General features: G+C 35.1%; 1 protein-coding gene across 1 annotated transcript in view; it reads left to right on the forward strand.

Moving 5' to 3' along the window:
• The first annotated feature begins 9,473 nt into the window (after nucleotides 1-9,473).
• TMEM131 (transmembrane protein 131) overlaps nucleotides 9,474-25,679 on the forward strand; it is an 83,492-nt gene continuing 67,286 nt past the window's right edge. The window contains exons 1-2 of the mRNA XM_085321541.1: nucleotides 9,474-9,531; nucleotides 22,013-22,053. Of these exons, the coding sequence (XP_085177667.1) occupies nucleotides 9,499-9,531; nucleotides 22,013-22,053 (74 nt within the window). The 5' untranslated portion in view covers nucleotides 9,474-9,498. The remainder of the gene's footprint in view (nucleotides 9,532-22,012; nucleotides 22,054-25,679) is intronic.

A 25,679-nucleotide genomic window follows, 5' to 3' on the forward strand; every position in this document is an offset into this window, starting at 1 on the left:
GCATTTTTGAGTGAAGGTAATTAACTCTTGGAGCAACTTAGTGATGTGGAGATTCTCTGGTACTTGTCATCTTTGAAGTAGAGTTAGATGCCTCTTGAAATGGTGTTATGTAACTTRGCCTAAGAACTAAGAATTATTGAATGAAATTCTGTGATCTGTGTTATGCAGGATGTCAAGCTAGATCATCATAACAGTTTCTGAGCAGAAAGTCTGACCAGAAGAGATTGTGTATTTACTTCTGATGGGTAACTGCTWCCAGATATTTTGAGTAGAGTGAACTGAATTTCTTCACTTAAACGTACTTCAGCACTTCGTTTCCAAATTCTTACTTGCTCCTTTAATTTCTTATTAATGATTTATTTTCTTTTCAAAGACTAGAATTTTCGTATTTTCATTCTTGTTTTGTCTTTTATCTTTTTTAAAAACTTGCTGCAGTTGTTCTTCTCCACCCACTTCTTTTTCTGGCTTTATCAGGCATTGCAGTCTGCTCTTTCCTGTTGGTCCATGTTCCCACATTACAACTCAACAAACTGTTTTGCTCTACAATTAATAGGTAGCATTAATGCCACAGCATTATTATTAAGGCCTTTCCTACCTTTTATTGACTTACTGATTATGTTTATAAGCTTTGCATTGTAGTTGGTGCAGCGTTATCTTGCTGTTCTTTTCCTTGTCCTTCAGGCTAAAACCTGTTTCGAGTGGACCTTTGAGTAACAGCAGCCAGCCACATGAGCACAGGCAGGGTAGAGAGATGGTACTCCTCCCACCTAGTGATTCTTTCCTCCAGTTGTAATTTAGCCTTAAACAAGTTGCAGCAAAGTTAAAGTTAAAAAATTTAGTGTATTGTTCAGTAGTAGTTCTATAAATTGATGCAGTTTCACTCTGAGAAGTGATCCCACAAAAAAAGTGCAGGGCAAGTGGTGCTGGTGGTGGTGAATGGGGACAGAATCCTATCACTCAGTAGGCCAATGTTGCACTGTGGCTAATGTTGGTTTAGTGACACAAAACATGAACTGTAGCTTGTAGCAATTTGGGAGTAGGGGAAGTAGTTATAGCTTTTATTTGATTGCATTCCCATTGCCAGAGAACATTGTTTAGATATTGGGACACTTCAATATGGTGCTGTCTTCCTCCTATTCTGTGTGTGTGTGGGGGGGGGAGGGTTTGGGAAACTTTGAAAATCCCATCTTCCTTCCTCTTTTCTACAGAGCAGAGAACAATTCCTGATCTCTGTGTAGTTTTATTGTGGTCATTAATTAACCTGGATATATATTCTAAGCCATTCCTTGCACTGTATGGGCACAATCCCTTTTTTTTGAATAAGTGGGATTCATAGCTCTGTTCTGTGGCTAATTTCATAAGATTGTGAGTTTGGAAGGCTGACATTAATGGTAATACTTAGAATTACTGTCAGTTAATGCTTTGTTCTCTGGAGGCTGCAGAAGCTATAAAGTGATTGTCATTTCTTGTAAACTAAATATTAACTGTTTTCTTATGCTGAAAAGGTTAGAATCCCAGTAGATCCAAATCCTCTGTGCAAAAATAAATTTGTAGTGCTATATGAGCAATAAAACTTCTAGCCACAAGGAAAGTTTCTGGATAAAATTTGAGAACTGAAGTAAGAATATGTGATGAAGACTAAACGTAACTTGGAGTGTTTTTTCTCCTTTTTTCATTGCAGGAAGAATTATCTTGTTTTGGTACTAGTTCAAATTCATTTTATTTCTGTGTAAGCTCAGTTAAGACAAATTTATAGAGATATAAATGCTAATTTAGCATATAGAATCACCAGTATTAAAAAGACTAAAAGTCATGATCAGTTTGCAGGGCCCAAAACCAAAGAGAAGTTATTCTCACATGTTGGGTTTCCCCTTTTACTGCTTTTTTTTATTTTTTCTCTTGCTTTTAATGATCTGGGAGAAATTCCTATCAGTGTTGAAAAGTATTGTCACTTTGATTTCAAAAGAATATGATCCGTGTTTTTTTCCTCTATATATTTTGAGAATTATTCCTCCTTTCTAATTTAAAAATAAGTGTTCTGGTGTCCTTCTAAGATATCTTTGTGAAAAAAAAAGAATCATATATTATTTATTGAGAAGCACTTTGGAGCCAGCAGTTAAATATTTGTGGAGAAAAAATACTGAAATACTTAAAAGTAAAGCAGCAACTCGATGGAAATGTTTTTAGTAAGTATTTTAAAACATCTAGCATCTGTTAAAGCAGCATTGGATTTTAAAAAGGAAGTTTTATGAAATTTAGGGCTGTCATTGGAGATTTAGCATTTTGGTCAATGGCAGATAGATAACTTTTTAAGCTCTTACACTGAGAAGATGGATTAAAATAAAAGTTGTTGTAGCTGAAGTGGATGAAAGTGAAAATTCTGTGAGGTAGAAATATAGACTCAGTACAAAATAAGCACCTGAAAAGAAGGTTGTTCGAATAAAGAGTAGTTCTTTTTTTTTTTTTTTTTTACAGCTAAATGGTAGAAATTCCATCTAAAGTAATTTTTCTCTAAAAATAAATAAATAATGAGGAAGTGTGAAAGTTTGGCAGCTCTGACATCTCCAGTAAGAATTCAGGAGTAGTGTGTCTTAGAGCAGTGTGCTAGGTAGTATGTGTTGCCTTTTGTTTCTAGGTATATTTCTATAGGTTTCTTGCAAGGATACTTCTGTTACACAATACATCTGATCAGTGGAAACTTCTGTTCTCTCTTTAAAATAAACCTTTTGAGGTTGCACCATCTTCAAAAAAAAGTGAACCAAATGTGTGAATTGTGTCTCAGGATGAAGACCTATCTGCATCCCTTCTTGAGCTAAGCAGTAGCATCATTGTCTGTGGCCTATATTATGAACCGTAATTATATTGTCACTTTCTGTTTTGTGGCTAGTTTTTTAAATCTGAATTGATAACTGAATTGCTAGGAAAAAAAAGTAAAAGGGGAAAAGAAAGGGGGAGAAAGAGATGAGTGGATGAAATGAATGTAACATGACAGCTATCTTTATTCTGCTAGGAAAGAGCTTTGCTGTGTAAAGACTAGCCTGCAGCTTGTCTTGTTTCTGTATCTGGAGACAGAAGAGATGCATGAATAAGTAACCAGTAGATTATATAGACTTAGCTGGGAAAAGTGTATACACTCAAGAGCCTGCTGTTGTGTATTTGAATATAAATTATTTGACCCTTCCTTCTCTCCCTCATGTAGAATATGGGTTGTGCACTTAGGTATTGCAGTGCAAGTGATCTGCTGTAAGTCTCTGTTTATCTTGGTCATATGCCTGTGCATATGAACTTACTTGAGTGTATGTTGCCTAAAGTCATAAAAGTTAATGTTTATAATCAGTAGTGCAAAATGGTGTTTTTATGAAAAAAAATAGAATTTTCATTATTTAGCTTATTTGCTTTTTGGTTTTACATGATGATTAAAGTGCATTAACTAGAAATGTTTCTATTTCAACTGCTTAATATCTAAACAGATAACAAAAATTTAGCAAGCTGGCTTTTTTTTTTTTTTTTTGTAGGGATGGTAATTATAGTCTTTAATAAAGAAAAGAATGAATATATTTCTATTTGAAAAGTTAAAAGGGAATTATTTTTTGCATGTAGTCTTTACTGCTTTGTGCATATTTACTGTCTTGGCTGTGGTGGTTCTTCCTGAGCTCTGTTGGAAATATGATCCATTTCCCTTCCTTATGGACCACTGGAAAAGAAACAACCCAACTGGCTACATAACTGCACTCATATTTAGCTGGAAAGGAAGTTTGTTGACTAGTGATTCTTTCCCTGAGTCTGTTATCTGACATCCACTGGCACATAAGAGAATGATCATCTACTTTTCCAGTGAACAGTCACCTATTAGGAAATTTCTGCCTAAATAGGCAGAAATTCAGACTGAGACCTAAACTGACTCTTCTCTCTTGGAGAACAGGCCTTTCACGAACAGCTTTTATTGTGTTCAGTGCTGGACTGAGATATGCTTCATGAGGCTCACCAGGCTTTTGTATTCTTGAAAGCAGTAAAAATAGTTGTCTGCACTACAACTTAATACTGTTTTTCTTTGTGTGGTGTTTAACTTTTTTTTAACTATGCAAGTTCCCTTTCATAATAATGTTATTTTTATCATTATACCTGTCCCTGAGTATTTCACATGCTGTTCAGTTTTCCAGTGTTTAGGATGATGTAAATTATGTGATTGTGCATAAGCAGTTAATTCATGGTCAAAACTCTGAAACCAACTTATCTAGTTTTAGTTGTGCTGTTTAACCGGTAGGGAAACGAATGCTGTAATTACAATTACATAGACAGAAGTGAATGACATTCAGCTCATTGTGACTTGTTCATGTGGTTATAGTTAGCTTGAAGGGAGCTTAGTCATTCAGACAAAGCATTAGAAATTGGATTCAAAAAAAATTGAGATAAATTAGGAGAGGAGAGAGATTTAAATTATCACTCTGTCCCTGTTTTAGCAAACTGGGAAAGTATTTCCAGAATTTGGAGAAAATTCAGCGAGTATGTGATATCAGGTTCTATGAATAAAACCTCTAAGAAAATTCCAATTAGTTTAGATAAGACTTAAGGGAGAAAATATTTTTTTGCAAGCATGTAAGAGCATATGTAATGATGATTAACATAAAAGTGAGTGAAGACAGCATTCTGGAGTAACTGTTCCTGAACTAAGTAACATTTCAGAATAGTGTTTGTACCAGGCATAAATTCTAAAATMCACATTTCTAGTGAAATTGTAGTGAGGAAATTGGCAATGCATAAGTTACTGAAAAACTTGCAAACTCATCTTAAAAATCAACTTTTAGTTGGCCACAGGCCTCGTATTGATGAACTATATAAGGTTTTTGTTTTGTCATTATGCACCAAGAGTCTTGGCATATTTAGGCATCTCATTATCTGCAGATTTATTCTGCTGTGCCTGATTCAGGCACATCTAGGGATTGGTGTTGGCTAAAGTGATTACGATATTAAGKTCCATTTTACTTGGGAGAAGTGTAGTGTTTTTAAATTTTTTTCTTGTTATATGATGCTTTGTAGATCTGTACTTTTATTTTAAGCTAAAATATTAAAAGCTTGGATCAAGGACAATTAAAGTATGAATGTGTTTGAACAAAATATAGCTACTAGATATATAAACTTGTGGAAGCGATACTGCTTAAGCTTTGAGGAACTCTTAAGTGAATTCAATACTTGTTAGGCCACTAGGTACTGTTTCAAACTGCTATATAGATATTTATTACTTCAAGCATTTGCATGCCATTGATCACTGTTATTGCTGGAAAGGGCAAGAGAAAGCATTTAGGAATTTCTTGCTAGTAATGACTGTATAGTGTTTTTATTGTTCTAGAAAGTTGTGTTGGTATTTTTTGTTTTGTTGTTTTATTTAGAAAGATTTTGGAAAGGCTTAGAAAATGCCCTTTGTAGGGGGAAAAGGGTGAGTTGGAGTGATTCTATGGTTCTATGAATAAGTCGAGACCTGCATTTGTTAACCCTTTTCTGGTATCTTTTATGTTTTTTTCCATAGAAAAGCTGACTAAAGCAAAGAAGTTGCATTTTAAAAGCTTTAGATTGAAAAAGAGAAAATGAAACCTGTCATATTTCTAGCATTTGCAGTTACTTATTATATCATTTCTTTCAATAGTGAGCTACTGTCTGAAAAGAGGAAAGCAGGATATATAGGCTAGAAGCTGAAGAAACTAGACCCTGAAATCACTTAATTTCCTAGCAGCGAGTCACTGACATTGCAATGGGTTCTCATGAACTTGATAAATTTGCTCCTTGGGAGCCCTTGGAAACATCAAATCTGTTAAAAATTTATTTAAGAGGAACCTCTGTGCCTTTTAGAAGAAACTAGTCTGTTCAGAGTAGAGAAGGAAGAAAAGGGATTGGATGATTTTGCTAGCCGTGAAATCTGTGGATTTGAATCTTCCTCCTTTTTCTTTTTTGGGCCCTGAACATTTAAAGTTTGACTAATAGCTATTATGATCAGACTTTGGGCTCCAGGGCATCAATGACCTGTGGGATCAGGAAGAAATTATTTTCCTGATGTCTAATTTGGCTTCTTGACTGCTGATACGTGCGGTGGCAAATTATGCTGTGACAGCTGAACTGTTCCCTACCTCAAATGTATGTTGTGCCCCTCTCTCAGCTGTTGCCAGTATGGGGCAGTAGTGGGTGAAGTGGCACACTCAGCAGTCCCTAACTTGCTGCAGTTTACTATTCCAGAGTATTAAAGGAAGTTTGCTGATGTTTTAGAAATTGGCTGTGGTATTAGACTGATTATTGATGATGTCGGCAGGGACTTGGTAAGGAGCTTTTCTGGGAGAAAYTGTCAAGGATTTCACAGAAGCGATTCTCTGTGGTGTAGGGGATGGCTCACCAGTTGAGATCATTTGGGCATGCTTTTTACTTAATTGCTTGCAGAGTCTTTTGGCTGCTCTGTTCTCTGCTGGTGGCACATATATTTTCTATAAAAGAACAGAATATACTACTTTGGGGTTTATATGGCAGAAGTTCATGAACTTAGCTCAGGTACTACCAGTGCAAGTGGTGAAAACAACAGCTTCTGTTTCTGAGAAATGGGCATATACGAGTTCAGCTGTTTAGGTAGCATCAGCCTTTCTCTTAGAGATGACAAGGATTCCTTCAATGTTCAATATTCGACATTTCCAGAGCTTCTGGAATGTTTCCAGAGCTCCTGGTACAGGAATTTGGGTAGTTCTTTATGACTGGTCAGTGGAGGTGTAGGTTTTTTTTTCTTTTTTTTCTTTTTCCTTCATTTGAATGAGATGACTTGTTGCTTTGTTCTGAATTGGGAGTCTTGAAGAATCTCATGAAAGTGTAGGTATTCACTTGCCATTTCTTTGCTTTGATGAAATCACTGATAAAGTAGAAACAATGGCTTGAGAGTTGGTCTAAAACAAGCAGAAAGTGTAACCACAGAAGCTTCCTCACAGTCTGGCTTAAGATGCAACTGCTGTGAAGTGGCGAGCAGCCAGGCTTTGCAAGTGCATCTGACTTCACCTGGCACTAACTGTCATCTGCTCTCTGAATACATTTCTTAAATGATACAATGACGAAGGGCGCTTCTGTTGAACGTTTTAAGTTGAAGACACTGTTATGTAACTGTTATGTTGCTTTGTTCGTCAGGTGTCCCGTAGAGGAAAACAGCTTAGGAAYGGCTGAGAAAGCTCTGGGGTTTTGCAGAAGGGCTGCCTGCATTCAAGCTGCTTGGGTACAAATCTTTGGGTAGATTCTCTGAGTTCCTACATGTATTATGCTTAGGGAAGAATTGTTGCGGCGTTTGTTTCTTTGTACCTGCAGCGTGTCATTTTTAAAACACAGAAAAGCTGCAAAAATGCAAGAATCCATAATTTGATGTAAAAGCTAGGTGGATTTGGAGAAGTGTCCTTCTGTATTTTATTGATTATTGATAGATTATGAAAATAGAAAGCTGTTTTCTAAATATTTTTTGATATCATAATTAAGTTTTATGTATTCTTTGTTCCTAGAGCAGAAAACTAGAGGGAGGGGAAAAAAAAAAGCCCATCCTCATAGAAACTTGATTCCTCTTGACTGTTAGGACTGAGTGTTTTTATTCATGAATTCATTTATTAAATTGTATTTGTTAAACTTGCTTTAAATTAAATACACTAGCAAACATCATTTCATACTAGGCTTCGCCCTTAATTAAAAGTTGAGAATCTTTCTACTATACGAGCTTTCGAGCTTTTTTTTTTTTTTTTTGGTAACAGCTCCCTTTTTTTTTCTCTCTCTCTCTTTTTTGCACTGAAATTCATGTGTAAACTCTTAGATACTTTTAAAAGCGAAATTAAACAATGACTTGAATGTCTTATGTATTGCCAGTTAAATGGACAAGAGTCTACTTGTTCTTTTTTTCTAGGATTAAACTTGAAACTGACAGATCTTCTCCAGTAATTTAAGTTTTAAAAGCCTAAATCTTGATGAGCTTTAGAACTTGATATTGTTAGAGCTGTTTGAATGCTTTTTTTGTTTTGATCTGGGTTTGCAGTTTTTTCTTTTTTTTTTTCTTGCTTTTGCCTGATGTTCAGTGTATTTCTTCAAAATAARTGATTGACATAAAACCCAGTTCTTAGATTAAGGATAACTTTTATGTTTAAAGTTTGGAACTCATTGAGATAATACATATACAAAAATAATTCAAAGATATTGCTGACATGAGTGACTATACCACTCACGCCACTGAACATACTGCAGGATATGCATATTRTTTATAATCTGAGCCCTTCTCCCCTTTTACAGTTGTTTTTACACTTCAGCATGAAGTGGGCTGTGTTCTCAGCCTTGTATCCTTCAACTTTTCAAGCTATTGCATTTCAGAAATCTAAAGTAATTATATAAAATTTTTGTCCTTTTCTTTGCATACCAAAAGAAACTTTTTCTTCTGAAGTAGAGRCTATAAATTCTGTTTGAGAACACAACAGCAATTCTTGTTTCATATTGTGTTTCATATTACAGAAGTAAAAGTGAAGTTCTGGAGTATGTACCTTTTAGGAGAAGGCATCAACATATGGGGAGAGTTGGGGACCCACTTTTTTTTTTTTTTTTTTTTTTTTTTTTTTTTTATTGCTTGCCTGCTTCTATTTTATTTACTAAGTGAGTAGTCTTTTGGGAAGTGCACCTTAGATCTCTTCAAACTTTTTCTTCCCTAAGTCATGTTCACTCTTTAACTGATTCTTTTGTTAAACAAGAGGGGCAAAGTTCTTGTTTCTCTGTCCTTAGAAGAAAGTAGCATTATCTGCTTTTTGAGGGGAATGGAAGAACAATTGCTTGACCAACTGTTTAGAGGAAATGAGTAGAGGAGCTTAAGTTGTGCATCCTGTGTGTGACTGAGGGGTGAACTTTTCACTGAGTAGACTTCCACTTCATGTGGAATTTTTTGGTGCACGTGCTTTGAATGTTTCAAATTTTATGCTACTGTCAAGATGGGAGAGACTTGTTCTCATGCTGAGGATTAGGAAGATGATGGAATAAGGCTTTTCAGGTTTACAGTTATATTGTAACATGTATAAATGAAAATGAACTTTCGTTCTTAGGTGTTGTAATCTATTGTGGGTTTAGGTGTGTTAAACTCGCTTCCTCAAGTACACACATGTCCATTTGAATACAATCAGTTACATTAGTTAAAATACTGAATTAGCTTGGCACAGCCACTCAAGAAGAAATTTTCACTTTGGAATTAAACATTTTTATGCCAAAAGATTGATTTGCAAAGTGTGTTGCTTATTATTATCAGCATCTTGGTATGAGGCCTCTTAAAGGATAATAAATATCACAAACTGTGCAAATCCACTGTTTTATTAGGCTTTGCACTGCTGTGTTGGATTGTCATGGGAGCAACAGAGTTTAGATGTTTAAGTTGGCTTTATTAACTTTAATAYTAAATATTCTTCTGTAAATAACTTAGTTTTTTCCTTTTGCTTCACAGCTTTCATCCAGTCAGATGGCATAATAGAAATGCTACGGTTTGATGAAGGAGACCTATTGCAGGTATGTAGTGGCAGAATAAGCCATCTCAAGTAGCAGTGTTTCATCTCTCTCCTTTTGGTAGCTGGTTTTTGGAGCTTATGGGTGAGTGGATTTTTGAAGAAAGGCAACCATGGAACTTCAAGTAATTCCAAAACCCTTTTGGCCTTCTAGCATTATTTTCAACAGTATATTTTGGTGTGCTCTGAGATTCTGGTTCCCTGGTCTTTCACATCAGAAAACTGATGGAGTTTGCCACAACTTCAGCGTGGCCTGTTCACCCTGATTTCTTTTCCAGAAAAAATGGGGGCTGCTTTGTGTATGAGACTCACTTTGATATAAAGTTGGAATGCAGTTAGGTAGCACAGCCAGAGGAACTGGGATGTGCTGTGAGATTCCATAATTTTAGAAGTAGCCTTTGGGATCAAGTCACCACTGGTTTTAAAGAAATGCAATTTAATTACTGCAGTGAGGTAACTGCTATTGCAAATATGTATTTTTCAGATATAATGTTGCCATTCTTCTTGCCAAAGAAAATGGCTTTCTTTTGATAAAACAAATTAAATAGTAACTTTAAAGAGCATGTACTAATATTTTGAGATGATGGTAGTAGTTGGGATAAAAGACATAGGAACAGGTCAGTTTTTGGCTTAATACTTTGAGTTACTGAGTTCTGAAGCATAGTAGTTCCACTATATTTAAGGAAGAACTGCAGATTTTCTGTGATTTAGTGTTGGCAATCTAAAGTCTGACTGTTTTACTGCAGYCTGCTGGATAATCAAATTGTATGCTGTAAGCAGTATTATTATCTCTTGACCAGAATTTCATACACTTGCATTTTGTGGATTGCATTAATGTTGATGGTATCTTTTGTTAAAATTCCCTTACGTTGTTATCCCTGGTAATTGACAGGGAGGACAGGAGGAAAATGAAGAAGAAAAGCATTAATTGTTTAAATGATTAGAACATGTGTTACATGATTGTGCTTTACTTCATTACTTACTAGTGCAGTGCATATTTTACAACTCTCATATCTATCTTGTTTAGGCCAAAAGAGCCTACAGATGACGTGAAAGCCATACGGTTCTAAGTTCATGATACAATTATTTGTTTTAGATTTAATGAGTTTTTTTTTTTTTAACCTTTCTAAACTTATTTTTCATGGCTCCATCTTTCTGGTTGACACCAGCATCCTGACTGTAGTAATATAAATCAAGAATAACTTGTTACAGGTTTTAAGATTATAATGTAAAATATGAGAATAACGTATTTCAGCCCCTGTACTGCATTATTCAGGGCTTGGCAGTCAAAAGAAAAAAGCTGATGGGCAATCAAAYTTACAGGTATACGAAGTTTGAATGATTTTACAGATCTAAGACAGGTGACCCTGCTTGCATTTCTTCCTCTCAGGTACACATGGACAAAAAAGGTGCCAGAACTTTGTAATGTTGTAAGGGCTGGGAGCTGCTGTCCGTGTCATTTAGGACACATCTGAGATACATACTAAAAAGGATAACTTGCTTATCTGCATCTGAATTGTGAAGACATAAAATTCATTTCCAGGATGCTAGGGAGTGATATGCTATACAGGAAGAGGGTTAGGTCTTCAAAATGATCTAAACAATACAAAAAAACTCAGGTTCCTAGTTAAAGCAGTTGTTTAGGTGTCATGTAGTACTTAATGTATTTTCGTAATAATGATTGGGGGCAGGTTTAGCTCAGTTGGTTAGAGCGTGGTGCTGCTAATGCCGAGGTCACGGGTTCAATCCCTTTACGGGTTGTGCTGAGGGTTGGACTAGATGATCTCCAGAGGTCCCTTCTAACCTTACCATTCTATGATTTATATAAGTTTATTTTGGATGTATAGAATGGAATGGTGGAAATTTTCTTTATAGGTTRCAATCTCAATTATTGCAGTTTTGATTCATGGAACTTGTATGGAGATGCCACAGATAAGCGTAAAGATAACAGAAATAGCAACTGAGCTTAGCTTCTTTTCTGTTAGCTACTTTATTAGAATAGTTTAGTTTGACAAAAGTGGCTTAATTAAAAAAAAAAAAAAAAAAAAAATGGCTGACAGATGTTGACCTGGTTTTAAGATGAAAAAGGGTGTAGTCAGCTTCAGCAGTCTAAACATTAGACTTTTTTTTTCCACAAGGTAATGTTAGTCTTACAAATCTGAAGTTCTCTCTGAGAGTCTTCTTTTTTGAAGCACTCTGTTAATTGCTGTGACTTTGAGAACCAGAATGTAATGGTGCTGTTGTGAACCATCTCAAAAACTGATATGAAGATGGAAAAGTAAATTGTATTGTTGATCATTCTAACTTTATTGAAAGACACAACAGAGAGAAATTAGCTTGTTTAAATATGATGGTGGGACAAAGTTGATTTCTGAGTGTTACACTGTAAACTTTGTAGTGCTTTGTCATTTGACTGCTACTTACCCTAATATGGTGCTGAATGTTTGATTTACAACAAAACAAAGACAAATTTTAAAATACATAGTTTAAAATATTAGTTACTATGCTTATGGCTATTAAGTCAAAAAGGCTTACATAATTAAAGCCAGTTCATTTTAATCAGAATGATGCTGCATGTTTTCTCTAACTTTCTAAATTTCCTTTTTTTTTTTTTGTAAATTTTAATATAGTGACCTCTTGTGAGTACTTACTGCAACTGGAAAAATAAAACCTAAGGAAATACATTATTGTAAAATCACATTTATGTCTTGTGAACAACCATTACTAATGTATTAAACTTATTGTCTGTCACTGAACATTTACCTTTGAGGCTTTCTGTAAGGCTTCATAAATGTGTATTAAATCTAGGTCATCCATCATGGAGAACAAATCACATTGATATAGTAATAACTTAACATTTAGAAAACATTATCTGCCCTTCAGATTTTTTTTTTTTAGTATCCAAAATAAACAATGTCCTGCATAAAGCCATTAATAATCATTTAAGTGGTAGTGTCTAAGCCATCTCTGATCTTGTTTTATTTTTCTCTCCATGGAGTAATAGATATCTTTATACTAGAARCAAGTCCTTTTCTTGGGTGAAGGAATTGCTTTCCAAGTAAAGCAAATCAAATGCTGACTTTTACACAATTTATTTGTTAAGGATTTCTACTCCATCTCTGCAGTTATAGTGTATCCTCGTGGTACTGTATTTTTGTACTTAACATACTGTCAATGAAACACTCATCTGTTGTGAAACAACTCGCACAATCATATTTTATGATTTTTGTTGCCAAAAATAACTATTGGAAAACTGTACTTAATATATATATATATATAAAATCAATTATTGAAAGAATATAATTCTTTATATACTTACCTAAATAACTTGAATTTATTAGAAGTAAAGTGGCTGTGGCTAATAAATAACTGTAGCAGAGATTGTACTTTTGCGTGTGGATTTCTGGTATGTGGATTAAAAAGTGTCAAACCAGTATAGCTTTGCCCTCTGTCTTCACAGAACAAATCTGAGAACTTGATTCTTTAGCATACATGTTTAGGTTAGGGTTTATATTTGAGTAAATTTATCTGCTTCTGTCCTTGTATTAAATTGCATCTAACCAGAGAATTTGCTACCTTCCATCTGTTCTTTACATAAATCAGTCCCCTTAAGCCCTCTGCAACTTTCTGAACTGTTCAAGTAAATTATTTAGATCTATACCTGGGGTAAGAATAGTATTAATGCAAACTGTTTATTGCTCAGGATGAGATTTTTCTATTTTGTTTTGTTTTTCTACATCAGCAGGTTATTTATAAAAGTCTGTGTAGTTGTTTGGCCCTTGTTTTGTAGAATCACAGAATCATTTGGTTGAAGGGTCCTTAGGAGATCACCTGTTACTTTCTTCTGGTAGTGTCCTGTGTAGATGCAGTATCCCCAGCAGGTGCTTGTCTTATCTGTTCTTTTAAACCTTCAGAGCAGGAACTTTCACAGATGTCCTTAAGCACACATTTGTTTCATTTTTAAGTCCCTTTTTACTTCTTTCTCTACCTCTAATATATATTGAGGAGTTGATTTTTGTCTATTTCATAAGGATCATTTTATACTAAGACACTTATAACTTCTCCTTCGCCATCTGGATGTTTTGAAATGTGGCATAAGTTTTCTTTTCTGGACTCTGATTTGTCTATACACTTAGTAAGCACATAAACCATGGTGCTTAATTTGGACATTACTCTGGCTGAGGCTTTGAGCAAGGGTAGAGAGTTGCTTCCTTGTGCAGTGACGCTTGTTTTAATAATTTGACAGCATTTTGGTGGCTAGTATAGTTTGTGTTTTACTTTAATCTCCAGATGGATCATTTTCGTCAGAACTACCACTTGGTCAGTTATTCCTGGTTTTGCATTCAAGCTCTCTTTCAGCTGAATTTCACATTGTTGATTTCAGATCGACTCTACCATGATCACTTGAACCCTTGTCTGGTGCACGGGAGATGCTTGTACCTCTGAATGTGGTGTCATCTACAACTGTTAGGAACACCGAATTAAGCTACAGTTGCTCCTTTTAGCAAGTTACCTTTTCATATTAAGCTGAAACTCTGCCTCATTTTTGAGGGCTTTATTTTGAAAAGTGAAGAAGTAAAATTTTAATTATCAGAACAAAGCCTTTTCATTTGCTTTAGTTCATAAAAGACTGTTTCCTAAGTTGCTGTTTATTGTGAGTAGTCTTGCTCTATATAGCTAACGTTTTCTTGCATACTATAAATAGGGTCACTGTTTTCCTGAGTGAATGATCTTCCGTTCCTAATAAGCTTTTGGAAAATGTTTCTGCTTTTGTAGTGGTATTGGTAAAGTAGCCTATTCCTGCAAAGAGTAAGGAAAACAAGACTCTTAATTTTATTAAGGTTGTCTAACATGGAATACTTTAAACACTATCATAGAATCATAGGATTAGTAAGGTTGGAAGGGACCTCTGGAGATCATCTAGTCCAACCTCCCTGCTCAGCAGGGTCACCTAGAGCATGTTAGACAGGGTTGCATACTTACTCTTGTTGCAGTAATCTTAAGTATATGAAATGCTTTTTTACAGACCAGCTCCTAGACATTTTTTAACTGATATTTACTGCATTTGCAGAATAAAATAGAAAGAGAACTGTGTGGTTACTTAATACATATTTGATGACTTTATTAAAGTAGTATGAACTCTGGTAGTCACATGAAAAGCTGCTATTCAGAGTTACAGTTGTCCTAAACATCAAATAGACAGAACCTTAGCGTGACTTGCAGTGATGAAGCTGAACACTGAAAGACTGTGTTGCATGCATGGGAATCTACCACACTGATATCTAACTGGAGGAGTTCGAATACTTTATTCAGGCTCTGTGCTTCACTTCATATGGTGTGTTAAATTTAAGATAAATATCTTAAAGAAGTTGCAATCATTCAATTATGATGAATCAGTTATAATGTTTTCATCATGTAAAGTTGAAATACATTTTTATTACCTCAAATTTTGATATTGTAGGTTGACTTTTAAAAGGTTTTTGATGCTATCTCCATTAGTACCCATATAGCCAAATTGCTAAGATATGGGCTATGTAAGTGGACAATAAAGTAGGTGGAAAATTGGCTTGACCATTGAACTGTAAAGGTGATGATTGACAGTACAAAGTTCAGCTGGCGATCTGTTAACCGTGGCATCCCTCAGGAATCAATACTGAGGACAATATTGTTTGTCTTCATTAACAATCTCAATGATGGGATAGGAGCATGCTTGGTAAGTCTGGATGCTACTAAATTGGATGGATACACTGGAAGGCAGGGCTACTGTTTGGAGGGACCTTGGCAGGCTTACAGGAACCTCATGATGTTCAGCCAGGGCRAATGCAAGTCCTGCAGCTGGGGCAAAATCACCCTATGCAACAGGAAAGTCTGGACAGTGACTGGCTAGAAAGCAGCACTGCCAAAAAAAAAAAATACTTGGGAGTCCTAGTGGGCGACGAGCTGAACATAAATCAGTAGTGTACTCTTGCAACAAAGACGACCAGCTGCCTACTGATCTATATCAACAGGTTTGGAGTCAGCAGACTGAGGACAGTGATTTTTTTGCCCCCTTTGAGCACTTGTGAGGCTGCATCTGGAATATTACATCAGGTTTTGGATTCCTCATTACAAAGAAGGCCCTGGCAAACAGGAGCAAGCTGAACAGAGGACTACCAAGATGGTCAGGGACAGGAGCAATTCTCCTGAGGAGATACTTGTTAGCCTCTAGAACAGAAGACTTTACAGGGAGATCTTATTGCTGTACAATTAACTACTGAGAAGGATAGTGTAGAGCTGACCAGGTCAGACTTTTGAATATGCACAGTGGAAGAACAAGAGGCTCTGGACACAAGTTACAGGGAATTCCAAGCTGATGTAAGGAAAGAAAATTAACATGAGGATGGTCAAACACTGAACTGGGTTACTCATAGTTGGAGAGTCTTTCTTTGGAGATGGCACCAAGTTTGAGCTGCGTGCTCTAACTGGACCTGCTCAGAGCAGGGGGTTGGACTAGGTGGCTTCTGAAGGTCCCTTTCAACATACTTGATTTGATAAATGAATAAAAATCATCTCAGTTCATCACCATCACCTTCACTTCTGGGCAGCTGAACTTCTGCTCCTTTTAAGAAAAAAGGAAAAAAAAAAGAAAAAAAGGAAAAGGGGAAAAAAAGAAAAAAGAAAAACAAAGGGAAGAATTGCCATCCCCAGGCTTCGATTTGAAAATAATTAATTGATACCCAGGAGTAAGTGACTGTTGCAGAGCCAATGTCAATAGCATGTGTTGCATCAGCTAAAGTCAACTGATGTTTTTCTTTCCTTGTGTGAGTTTAGATCATGAAAGAGCATGGCAAGAATGACTCATTCTCAATTCACTTTCAGCTACCTCACAGATTATAACATTCATTTTTTTATTACCTGAAGCAAGGCATTCATCATTAATTATGTTTCTTTTAATTATCCTACTTATTAGCATAGAGGTCATGAATGTAGCAATGAAGACTTAAGTTGTCATCTACATATCTATTCTGTAGTTGTAAGCAGTAAACAGCTTTTGTACAAGTAGGAACCTGCCTTCCTATAAAATATATAAAATGTCTCTAGAAAATTAAAACTGGAAGAGTGACTTTAAATTAGTGTGAATACTGTTGTGCAGCAATACAGAACACTTTGATTAGTGAAAGTTTTGATAGCCTTAAAGAAAGCCTGCCTTGGTGTCCAGAAACCTCATGCTGAAAAGAAATTAGGAATTGGCCATTTAAGAGGTTTTATCCTTATTTTCTTTTTCCTCTCAAGTCTTGTTTTAGGCATTAGGGCTTTAACTCAGTTGCCTAGGTAACGTAGGTAACCAGTGCTATTTGAGATGCCCTAGGGTGTCCAGGACATCTGCATGTTGCTGGCAGTTACTGCACATGGCATAGGAGCAATGATGCACCCTTCTGGGCTGTCAGCTGGAGACCAGGCAGGTTGCCCTAGGATATCCATCTCAAGTAGCAGCAGATGCCTATGTTTAGATAACTGAATGTATCTCTAGGTAACATGACCTTTTTCCGAGAGCTGAAGAATAGATATGATAACAAACTGGTGAGCTATTAAAAGGAAGGTTGTTTTGTTTGTTTTTGTGGTTTTTTTTTTTGGCTAAAGTTTTAAAAAGCATGGCTACATCTTTAGAGGCAGCCTTCAGACTAAAAGGTTTAGTTTTTTGATTCTCTGTATGTCTAAGTGAGTTGCCTGGTATAGTTCCAGAATTGCTATGGAGCCTGTAGGGTGTGCTTTCCGGTGCATATTTTCTATTTGAAAATATTTCTGGGAGGTGTAAGGCTATGGAGATTTGATTGCTGCTGACTTGCTATGGAGAGAGAATTGCTGTTCAAATTCAAGACCAATCTTGAAAACAGTGCTGAATGCCTTTAAATTTTCTCACTTGTATGAAAGTTTTCTGAGGATCTCCATTCTAAAAGCCCAGTGATTTATAGTTTAATCCTTCTAAGGTTATTTAGAGAAAACTTAAGGTACACGACTGTTAGCAACTGCCTAAATGCATATGCTATCCTTATACACCAACAATAAAACAAGTGTTGGAAATCTGTTTCCAAGACTTGAACATAGGCTTTTAGGTGGGAGGAGTATAAACCCACAGTACCAGTGAAAGTGGTGACCTTTCCTTCTCCTGCTTTGTCTCCCTCAGTTGTACACTTTTACTGCTTCTTTTATGCTGGCCTTGTTTTTTTGTTGTTGTTAGGCAGTGAGCTTGATCAATGGATTGGTCCACCTGAAAGTCGTCTTTTTTTTTTTCCCCCCCCCCGGTAACTTAGTGTATTATGTCTCTTGAAATATTAATAGTGTTTGTGTGCAACTTTCTTCCTGATCTGTGGTAAACTTCCTATTGCAAGGTAGTATTTTTGTTTCTAATACTTCTCCTGTGCAGGTAAGGCTTAATAATTTTTTCTATAAACCGTATTTTGGTAATGCTGTTCTATTAGAGATGTATCCTTTACAGGAGAAAAAAGTAAGTAGTATTTATTAAGTAGCTTMATTTAGATTTCTCTGTAGTATTGTAGTGCTGATAAGCCAGCAGTATGCAACAAAGCTTGCACTTTAAATAGTGAGTTGGGAAGGAATAACCAGCACACAGTTCTTGTCAGTTATGTTTGACAGCTGGTGGAAGGGGGTAGAGTCGCACAGGAGCATGCCGGACTGCAATACAGTAAGTCCAATTTTATTTGAAGATCCATAGAAATAATTTAAAACATGTAGCTGAACCCCATTTGCATGTTGTGTTTACTGCATGTCTCTGAAGATTGACGTATAATAAAAATGAGTGGTAATTATAGAAACTGCCACATCAGATTTATTTTTGGTTTAGTTCCATGATGCTACAGTTAAGCTGATGAGCTGTTGAAGATGGTATGCTGTTTCTTTTGCTCTTGATTGACCCTGATTATTTTTTTTTAAAAAAAAGTCATTGGTGTTCATCATTTTGCTTATATTTAACAGAATTCTGTAGGCAAAAAGCAGGCTTTTCTTTATAAGCCTTAATTTTGAATTTTGTTTTCTTATTTAGAACTTGAATGAAATACATTCAGATTATCCCTCCTGTGGTCTGAAGTCATGTTTTTGCTGCAAATGTATTAGTCAGTCTGTATATAATGTTTAAAAACACAAATCATCTTGATAGGATGTTTAAGTCTGAAATGTAAGRTAAGTCACAGAATGTAGCTCCCCAAAATTAATTACAGCTGTAGTTATGTGGTAATTCAACAGGTATTGTTAAATGATGTGCATTCATTTTCTAGAGTTAAATCTAGTCTCTGCTGGCTTCTGTCTAAAAATTGGCCTGAGTGAGATCTTAGACTGAAACTGATATTAGGGGTCTTGACTGACGGTTACAGTGCTTAAGGCTGTAGACGACAAACCTGCTCTCTTGTTTAGAGCCAGAACTAATGGGCAAGGACGCAACAGTGTTGGGAACAACTATTTCAAGTGCTTTTCTTTAAGATCCCCATCATCTGACTGTCAAGTAGCTGTTAGCAGTTGAATAACATGCTTTTGTGGAAGTTATGATTCTAAAGAGAAATCAATTACCGAAAGGAAGGTTGATTTTAATTATAGCAAATAATACACTTTTGAGGAATGTGGTAAGGAATACAGAGTGCTTTAAACGTCTGTTAACTTTACTGCTATGTATGAAATTTTGTTGTAGATATTTTTTTATAACAGCATTTCACAGCAATTTTTTGTTGTTTCTGCCTAATAGTCAGGAAAATCAGTTTGATGAATACATAGCATGGGCAAAACAGGCAAAACCGGGAAAAGAGTGGCTATACGTGTGCTTATGCTGGAGTAGAGAAGAGAGAGATGCACAGCTGCTTAGTAAGGAGGGATAGCAGATGGTTTCAGCTGAGGGAGGAAACACTCAAAGTGGATTTAGGTGATTTGGGGATGCATCTACATTAATGGTTGAGTGTCTTTGGATCCAAAACGTCGTCCCATCAACAGTTGGAGTGTACCATTCGCTATACGTGTTTGTGTGTGTGTCTATATATAAATATATAAAAAAAGTGTGTGTGTGTATATGTATATACATATATATACACACACAGAAAGTGTAAATAAGTGTGTGTGTGTGTGTATATTATATATATATATAATATATATATATTATATTATATATTATAATATAATATATATACACACACACAAAAAAAATAGAGATGTGCAAAAAGCTCAGAGGATGCTGAGCCTTACTTGAGCAGCTTGTCTGTCACCTTCCATCAACAGTAGCTGACTTTGGGGAAATCCGCCTGCCTTCTCAGCTCCGGTCAAGTTTGGGCTCTCTGTTCCTGTAAACAAGAAATGGTCTGTGTCTAGCCATGCATTAGTAGGTTGTGGAGCATTTCTCAGAGCTTGCAGAGCTCGCAGAGGCAGGTGTAGTCAGAGGTGTTTTTAGAGAGAGTGTGGGCAATAGTTGCATTGTTCAAAGTTGGTTATCTTTTGGGGAAGGCAAACAGTGATTAGTGGTTGTCAGCTTTATGATAGAAAAGTTGGTGAAAAAATATATATATAAATGTAATTTTTAAGTAACTGTCTAAAGCTTATTATGATCACTTCTTAAAATATTCAAACAGTATGTACTTTTTGCAAAAAGCTTATAAAATCATTCCAGCATGAACCAGAGGAAATAATTGGCTTGATGTTTGGAACAAGTGCTTGCTTGAAGTGTTAAACTAACTTTTGACAGCACAAGGTGCAAGGGAAGTAATTTCAGCTGATTCATTTTTTTATTTGGTTCTCTACCTATTAATTTACTGTTTAAGTTGAGAAATTGATTGGTAGCAGCTGAAAACAGGAAAGTTTTTTTTTTCTCTCTTTCTAGTCTGAGTAAAAAAAATAAAGTATATGCAATATATATTTAAATGAAAACTCCTTGACTTGTTCATTTTTAAATTATTATAAAATTGTCAATATAATTTACTTAGGCCCTTAGCATTCCATCTAGTGAGGAAAAATTGCACTGATTGTGGTGTACTTCACACCAAAACACAGTTTGTTTTGAAACATGCCCCCTTTTTCCTCCCCTAGCTTAGCAAGGCAATCTGGCTCTATTTTGGAGGTTTWAAAACAAACAAGCTAATTGATGCTCTGCTTAGTCTTGTAAAATTGCAAACAAATCAGCAATTACAAACAGACAAATTCTGTTGTAATCACTTTTTTGCATAATAAACTTCTGACTTCAGTCATATAAAAATGACAGTGTCAATGAATCTAATTTGTTTTTGGATCTGAAATACTGTTTAGGTTTACAGTCCAGAAATGGTTCCTGCCTTGAATTGAACATATTTATGGACAAACATATTTATGGACTGAATAGTTTAATAGTAGCAACTCTAAAAATTCAAAGTAGTATCTCCAAAAAGCAAAATATAGGTACTGTTGCTGGAGAAATTTTTGCACGTGGAGTTCGTTGTTTGTTCTTTCTGTGCATGCTTTTTTTTTTTCTTTTTTTTCTTTTTTTTAAGTAGAAAGAAATACATTTATTTTAGAGAGGACTAGGCCAGAAAGTATAATTAGCAGCTGAAATAGAAATCACTGAAGTGCCCAGCCAAGGGAGTTGGTTTTATTTCTGAAATTGAATATGAAAAATTATAATCTCTCTTACAAACAAAATTCACCGTTATACTAGAGATGAACTGTGTTGGATAAGTAAAGGTGTGAGCAATGGACTTTATCACAGACCTGTAAGCTTTCTTTCCACTCCCAAAAGACAAATATTCTAGATCTTGGCCATAAAAATCCTTTAAGAAAAGAACTGGAATCTTGAATTTGATTCCAAAATACTTTGTGAATTTAAAAACGTTTAAGAAGATGTARTATTAGCTATACTAAGAGAACATTTCATAACCTTTTAAAGTAATTGGAATTTCCTCGACCTTGTAACCTCCTTGTTTTCAGATCCTTAAGCGTAATGTCCAGCAGAGTGGCAGTAAAGGTGTGAATAATAGAGGCTAGATAATCATTAGCAAGGAAAGAGAAGGAAGTTTCTTAATTAAATAGAGATTATAATGTTCTGTTTTCTAGATTGAGTTATATAAGTGAGATGTTTCCTTGACTGTTATTTGGCTTATATGCTTTCCTTTGTAATATTTCTTACATCTATACTAGCTCTTTCTTTTGCTCCTTACATTGTTACACTTTTCAGGAGTTTTTTCCTTCTGTCAATCTTTTAGCTACTTGCCTTACACTACATAGCAGTTCCTACTACTGGAATTGACCACAGTTCTTGTCCAGGACCAGTCTTTGACTTGAAAAGACAAGGTGATGGCTTCATTTCTTGAAGTAACTAATTGGGAAAAGCTGATCTGTATTTTCTGTTCCAGATCATAACCTGCCCTTTTGTCTTTGAAAATCTGATCTACTCATTTATTAGTTGTTGAGGATTTTTTCCACCTGCAGGAAGTATAATGTTCTCAATCTCTTCAATTTAAGGTGTTTATTTTTTTCTTTTACAGACTGAGACAACAATTGGCCTCAGTTCATATCAACAGAAAAGGTAAGCACRATTTTGTAAAAGTTTTATATAGCCATCCTATTTGGGATTTCAGTGATACTTTTTCCATTAACATAATTATAAAAGTTTTAGTGTAAACAAAACACAAAATACAAATCCTGTAATCTTTCAACTATTTGTATCCTGTGAAGAAATTTAAGGTAAAAAGTTAAATCAAGTTGTGTCAATTTTTAAACTATTATTTGTTATGTATAGAAATACTGCTGCTAGGAAACGTCAGTTTATGTATGTAGAACACGTGAGGAAGGACAACCTTTTATCCGTATGAAGTGATTCAGGTAAATTTTTCATGTTTGATAGGATTATTCATGCTAATAACAAGCTCCACTGTGTTGCATTATTTAAAAAAAAAAGCCTACTGTTATCATGTGAGGAATTATATTTTGAATGTCAAGAAGATTTGGACAACTAAAACACTTAGCATATGGGCAAGCAATTAAAGACTCAAGGAGGCTGAATTGCTTAATTCGGTTTAATGTACACTGCAGTATGTAATTCTGCGAAAATAGGGATGGAATAAACGGAGATTCTACTTAGAGGTTTTTTAATCATCTTACTAAAATTCTGTTGAGAGAAGGCTGCTTTTGTGTTTTTTGTCTGCTTCAAAAATTTTGGGGTACCTCTAGAAAAACAACTTTATGATGTTACTTTAGATGTATTCCTTTTTTTTCTCTCTTAGAAAGAAAACTTAATCTGTTATTGAAGAGCTTTGCATGTATGGTGTTTGAGAAGCAGAAATGAGCCCTTTTCTCCCTAATCTCTAATATCTTTTTTCTTAAGATTCCTGAAATATTCATCTGCATTGAATAGATGGCACTGAATATCAGTAATGACACATACTTCTTATCGCACAATAGTATTCAACTAATTGGGATGTAAAACACAGGTTTTCTAAGTAAATGTAGATAGATTTTTTCACAGGCTATTCTCATTTTCTTCCTTATGTTGGATGCCTACTTTCAGGAAGCCTAGTAAAAAGAGTTCTTTTTCATTCAGAAGATAATAGGCAAAGTTCGTATTTTGGTCTGTATCTAGGTGCCTAATTGTGAGCTAAGGGCCTCTGTTGGTAACAAGTTTTGAAAAATTTTTGAGAAAGAAAGAGCAACTTTTTAAATTTTACTTCTAAAAAGCCTCAATCGTGTGTGCATCACTTACCACCAGCCTTTTGTACTTTCTGATATGGCACTGACAATTAACATCTTGTCATGTTAATTCCCTGAGTTGTGTGGAAGTTTTACAAACTTTAGCTTACCTAGTATATTAAATATCTAAGCATACTTGGAATTTGGAGAGGGGGGGAGAGAGACAGAGAGACAGAGAGAGAGAACGTGAAGATGTTGAAGAATCTTATGAGGCTGTGGCAGGTTTTCCACTTCAAATAAGTTTAAAATAAATTAATTTATGTCATCTTTATCACAATAATGTAAAAGATGAGTTAATATTATTCTTTGAAATAAGGCAATTATACTAAATACTTTTAAATGAAGCTTGAGGCAATTTGTGTGTTATACTAACATGAATTTTGTCAAATTGTATTATACTAGATTCTCATCTGTGTTCTTTTAAAAAAAAAAAAAAAAAAAAAAAAGCTTTAGCATTGTCGTTCTACCTAAAACTTCTTGTTGCTGTATCTTCCCTGAATGTTTCTTTCCATTTCCCCAGTGAATTGTGCCTTCTCTCTTTCTTTTGGGACCTCTGCCCACTTATTTTTTATCCATTGAGTCTCTGAACTTAAACTTTTCACATAATGCTGTTAATAGACTCATTTCTTTCTGCTTGCCTGTTGTGCTGGATTAAGCAAACAGCAGTAGAATGTTCACTAGATTGTTCCCAGAAATAATCACTTCCAAATATGTATTCAGTGCTGATTTCTCTTTTAACCACTTATACGTACTATACTTCACTTTGTATAACTGTACTGTGATATGCAAGTGAATTGCTACATGTAAGATCTGTTAGATATTACCCTTATAGAACTGCTTACATTTCATTTTCCTGGCTACTCAAACATAGGTTAAGTATGCAAATACCTATCACTGTTGTCAAGATAAAATAAGAATAATTTTGTAATGATCAAATTTAAGTTGTTACATTTCTCATCATTTGTTTACTAGGGTTTTTCCCCATTTTGTTACCTTAAATTGTTTGTGTGAATCTCTGCTCATTTCTCTGTACTGGACTCAAATTTTACACAGCAGTAAAAGAATCTTTTCATTGTTGAAGTCCTCTTGTATTTTGAAAAATAAGGTGATTCTAAATACTTTCAGAAGAATATAATCAAGTAGGTCACACAGCAGTATAATTAATCTGTAGCAACTGTTCTGAGTGGCTCATGTAGACTGTTAGTACTGGTATTTCACCTTACTGTAGGGTTTCTCTTTAAAAAGTGTAGTAATTTAGAAATAATTAGGATAAAATTGTATGTAGTTTACTCTGTAGGCATTGATCTTTACTCTGAGACAAGGAGCATTTGCTTATATCTCATGCCTGATAAATAAAATTTAGTCTGTGGGTTCTTCATGCTTCTCGGGTGGTTTTATCATATCTACAACCATTTTAAGTCAATTTAGTTATTTCAAACTGCCTAGATTTCACTAATCATCAGTATGATTCCCCTCTGTAATTGCTTGCTACAAGCTCTTTGTAAGGTCAGTGACTTTAAAACTAATAGAGGTGTTTCATAGATTCTTCTAATAGATAAAAACATCTACAATAGTAGCTCTTCACTGTTGCTTCAACAGGTTAACCAAAATCCAAGCTGTAATATTTTTAAAAATTGGAAAGCAGGGAAAAAGAATGCAGCTGTGAACTTTCTGTTTTAGAAATGTGATCTTAAGTGTTCTGCCTTGATTTGTGCTTATAGAAGACTGAAGATGAGATTAGGTGATAGAGTGGCTTGAGAAATCTCACTTTTTCAGTTGGCTAACTCTTTGCATAGAGAATCATGCTTACRTCTCTGAAAGGTAACTGCTAGTGTTTTTGTTTGTTTGTTTTTTTTAATGCTTCAGAATAAAGAATTCAAAGAGAATTTGGCAAACTGTTTGCCATCTTAATTTTGTCAGCAGTATTAACTATTCTCAGTTGAACCTTCTGTAGCAATTGAAATAGTTCCTTTCTGATAGCTCGGCTTACAGAGTTAGTGGTTCCGCTATTTAGCTGACTTGTTAGGGAAACCTTTTTTGAAAAAGAGATATTATAAAATTAAGTTCCATATATATTGCCTAGTGCATCACTCTGTCTGAAGTCCTTAAAATGTTTTGGTTTATTTCTTTATGCCAACAGAAACTCAGTGCAAGAATATGGCCATCATGAGGGGCCATAGGGAAGCACCAAGTTCCACAAAACACGAAGTGGGATACTTCCAACTCTGTTTTTATGTATTCATCCTAAGCCTATTAATTGTATATAAGAACATAATGTGAGATTCATATGATATTCATCACTATATCTCTGGCTTTGTTTTGTTGTCCAAAAGAAAAAACCCCCCCCTTTAATTTCCATATAAAAGATATTCCAAACTTGTCATCATCTTTAGACCTTTTTCAGCTCTGCTATATCTTTTTTTTTTTGAGGTGGGGAGATCAGAACATTCTTTTGTGAGTCCCAAG

This window comes from Rhea americana, unplaced genomic scaffold (assembly GCF_003343005.1).
Source record: "Rhea americana isolate MKP2758 unplaced genomic scaffold, rheAme1 scaffold_7, whole genome shotgun sequence".
In the NCBI taxonomy this organism is placed as follows: domain Eukaryota; kingdom Metazoa; phylum Chordata; class Aves; order Rheiformes; family Rheidae; genus Rhea; species Rhea americana.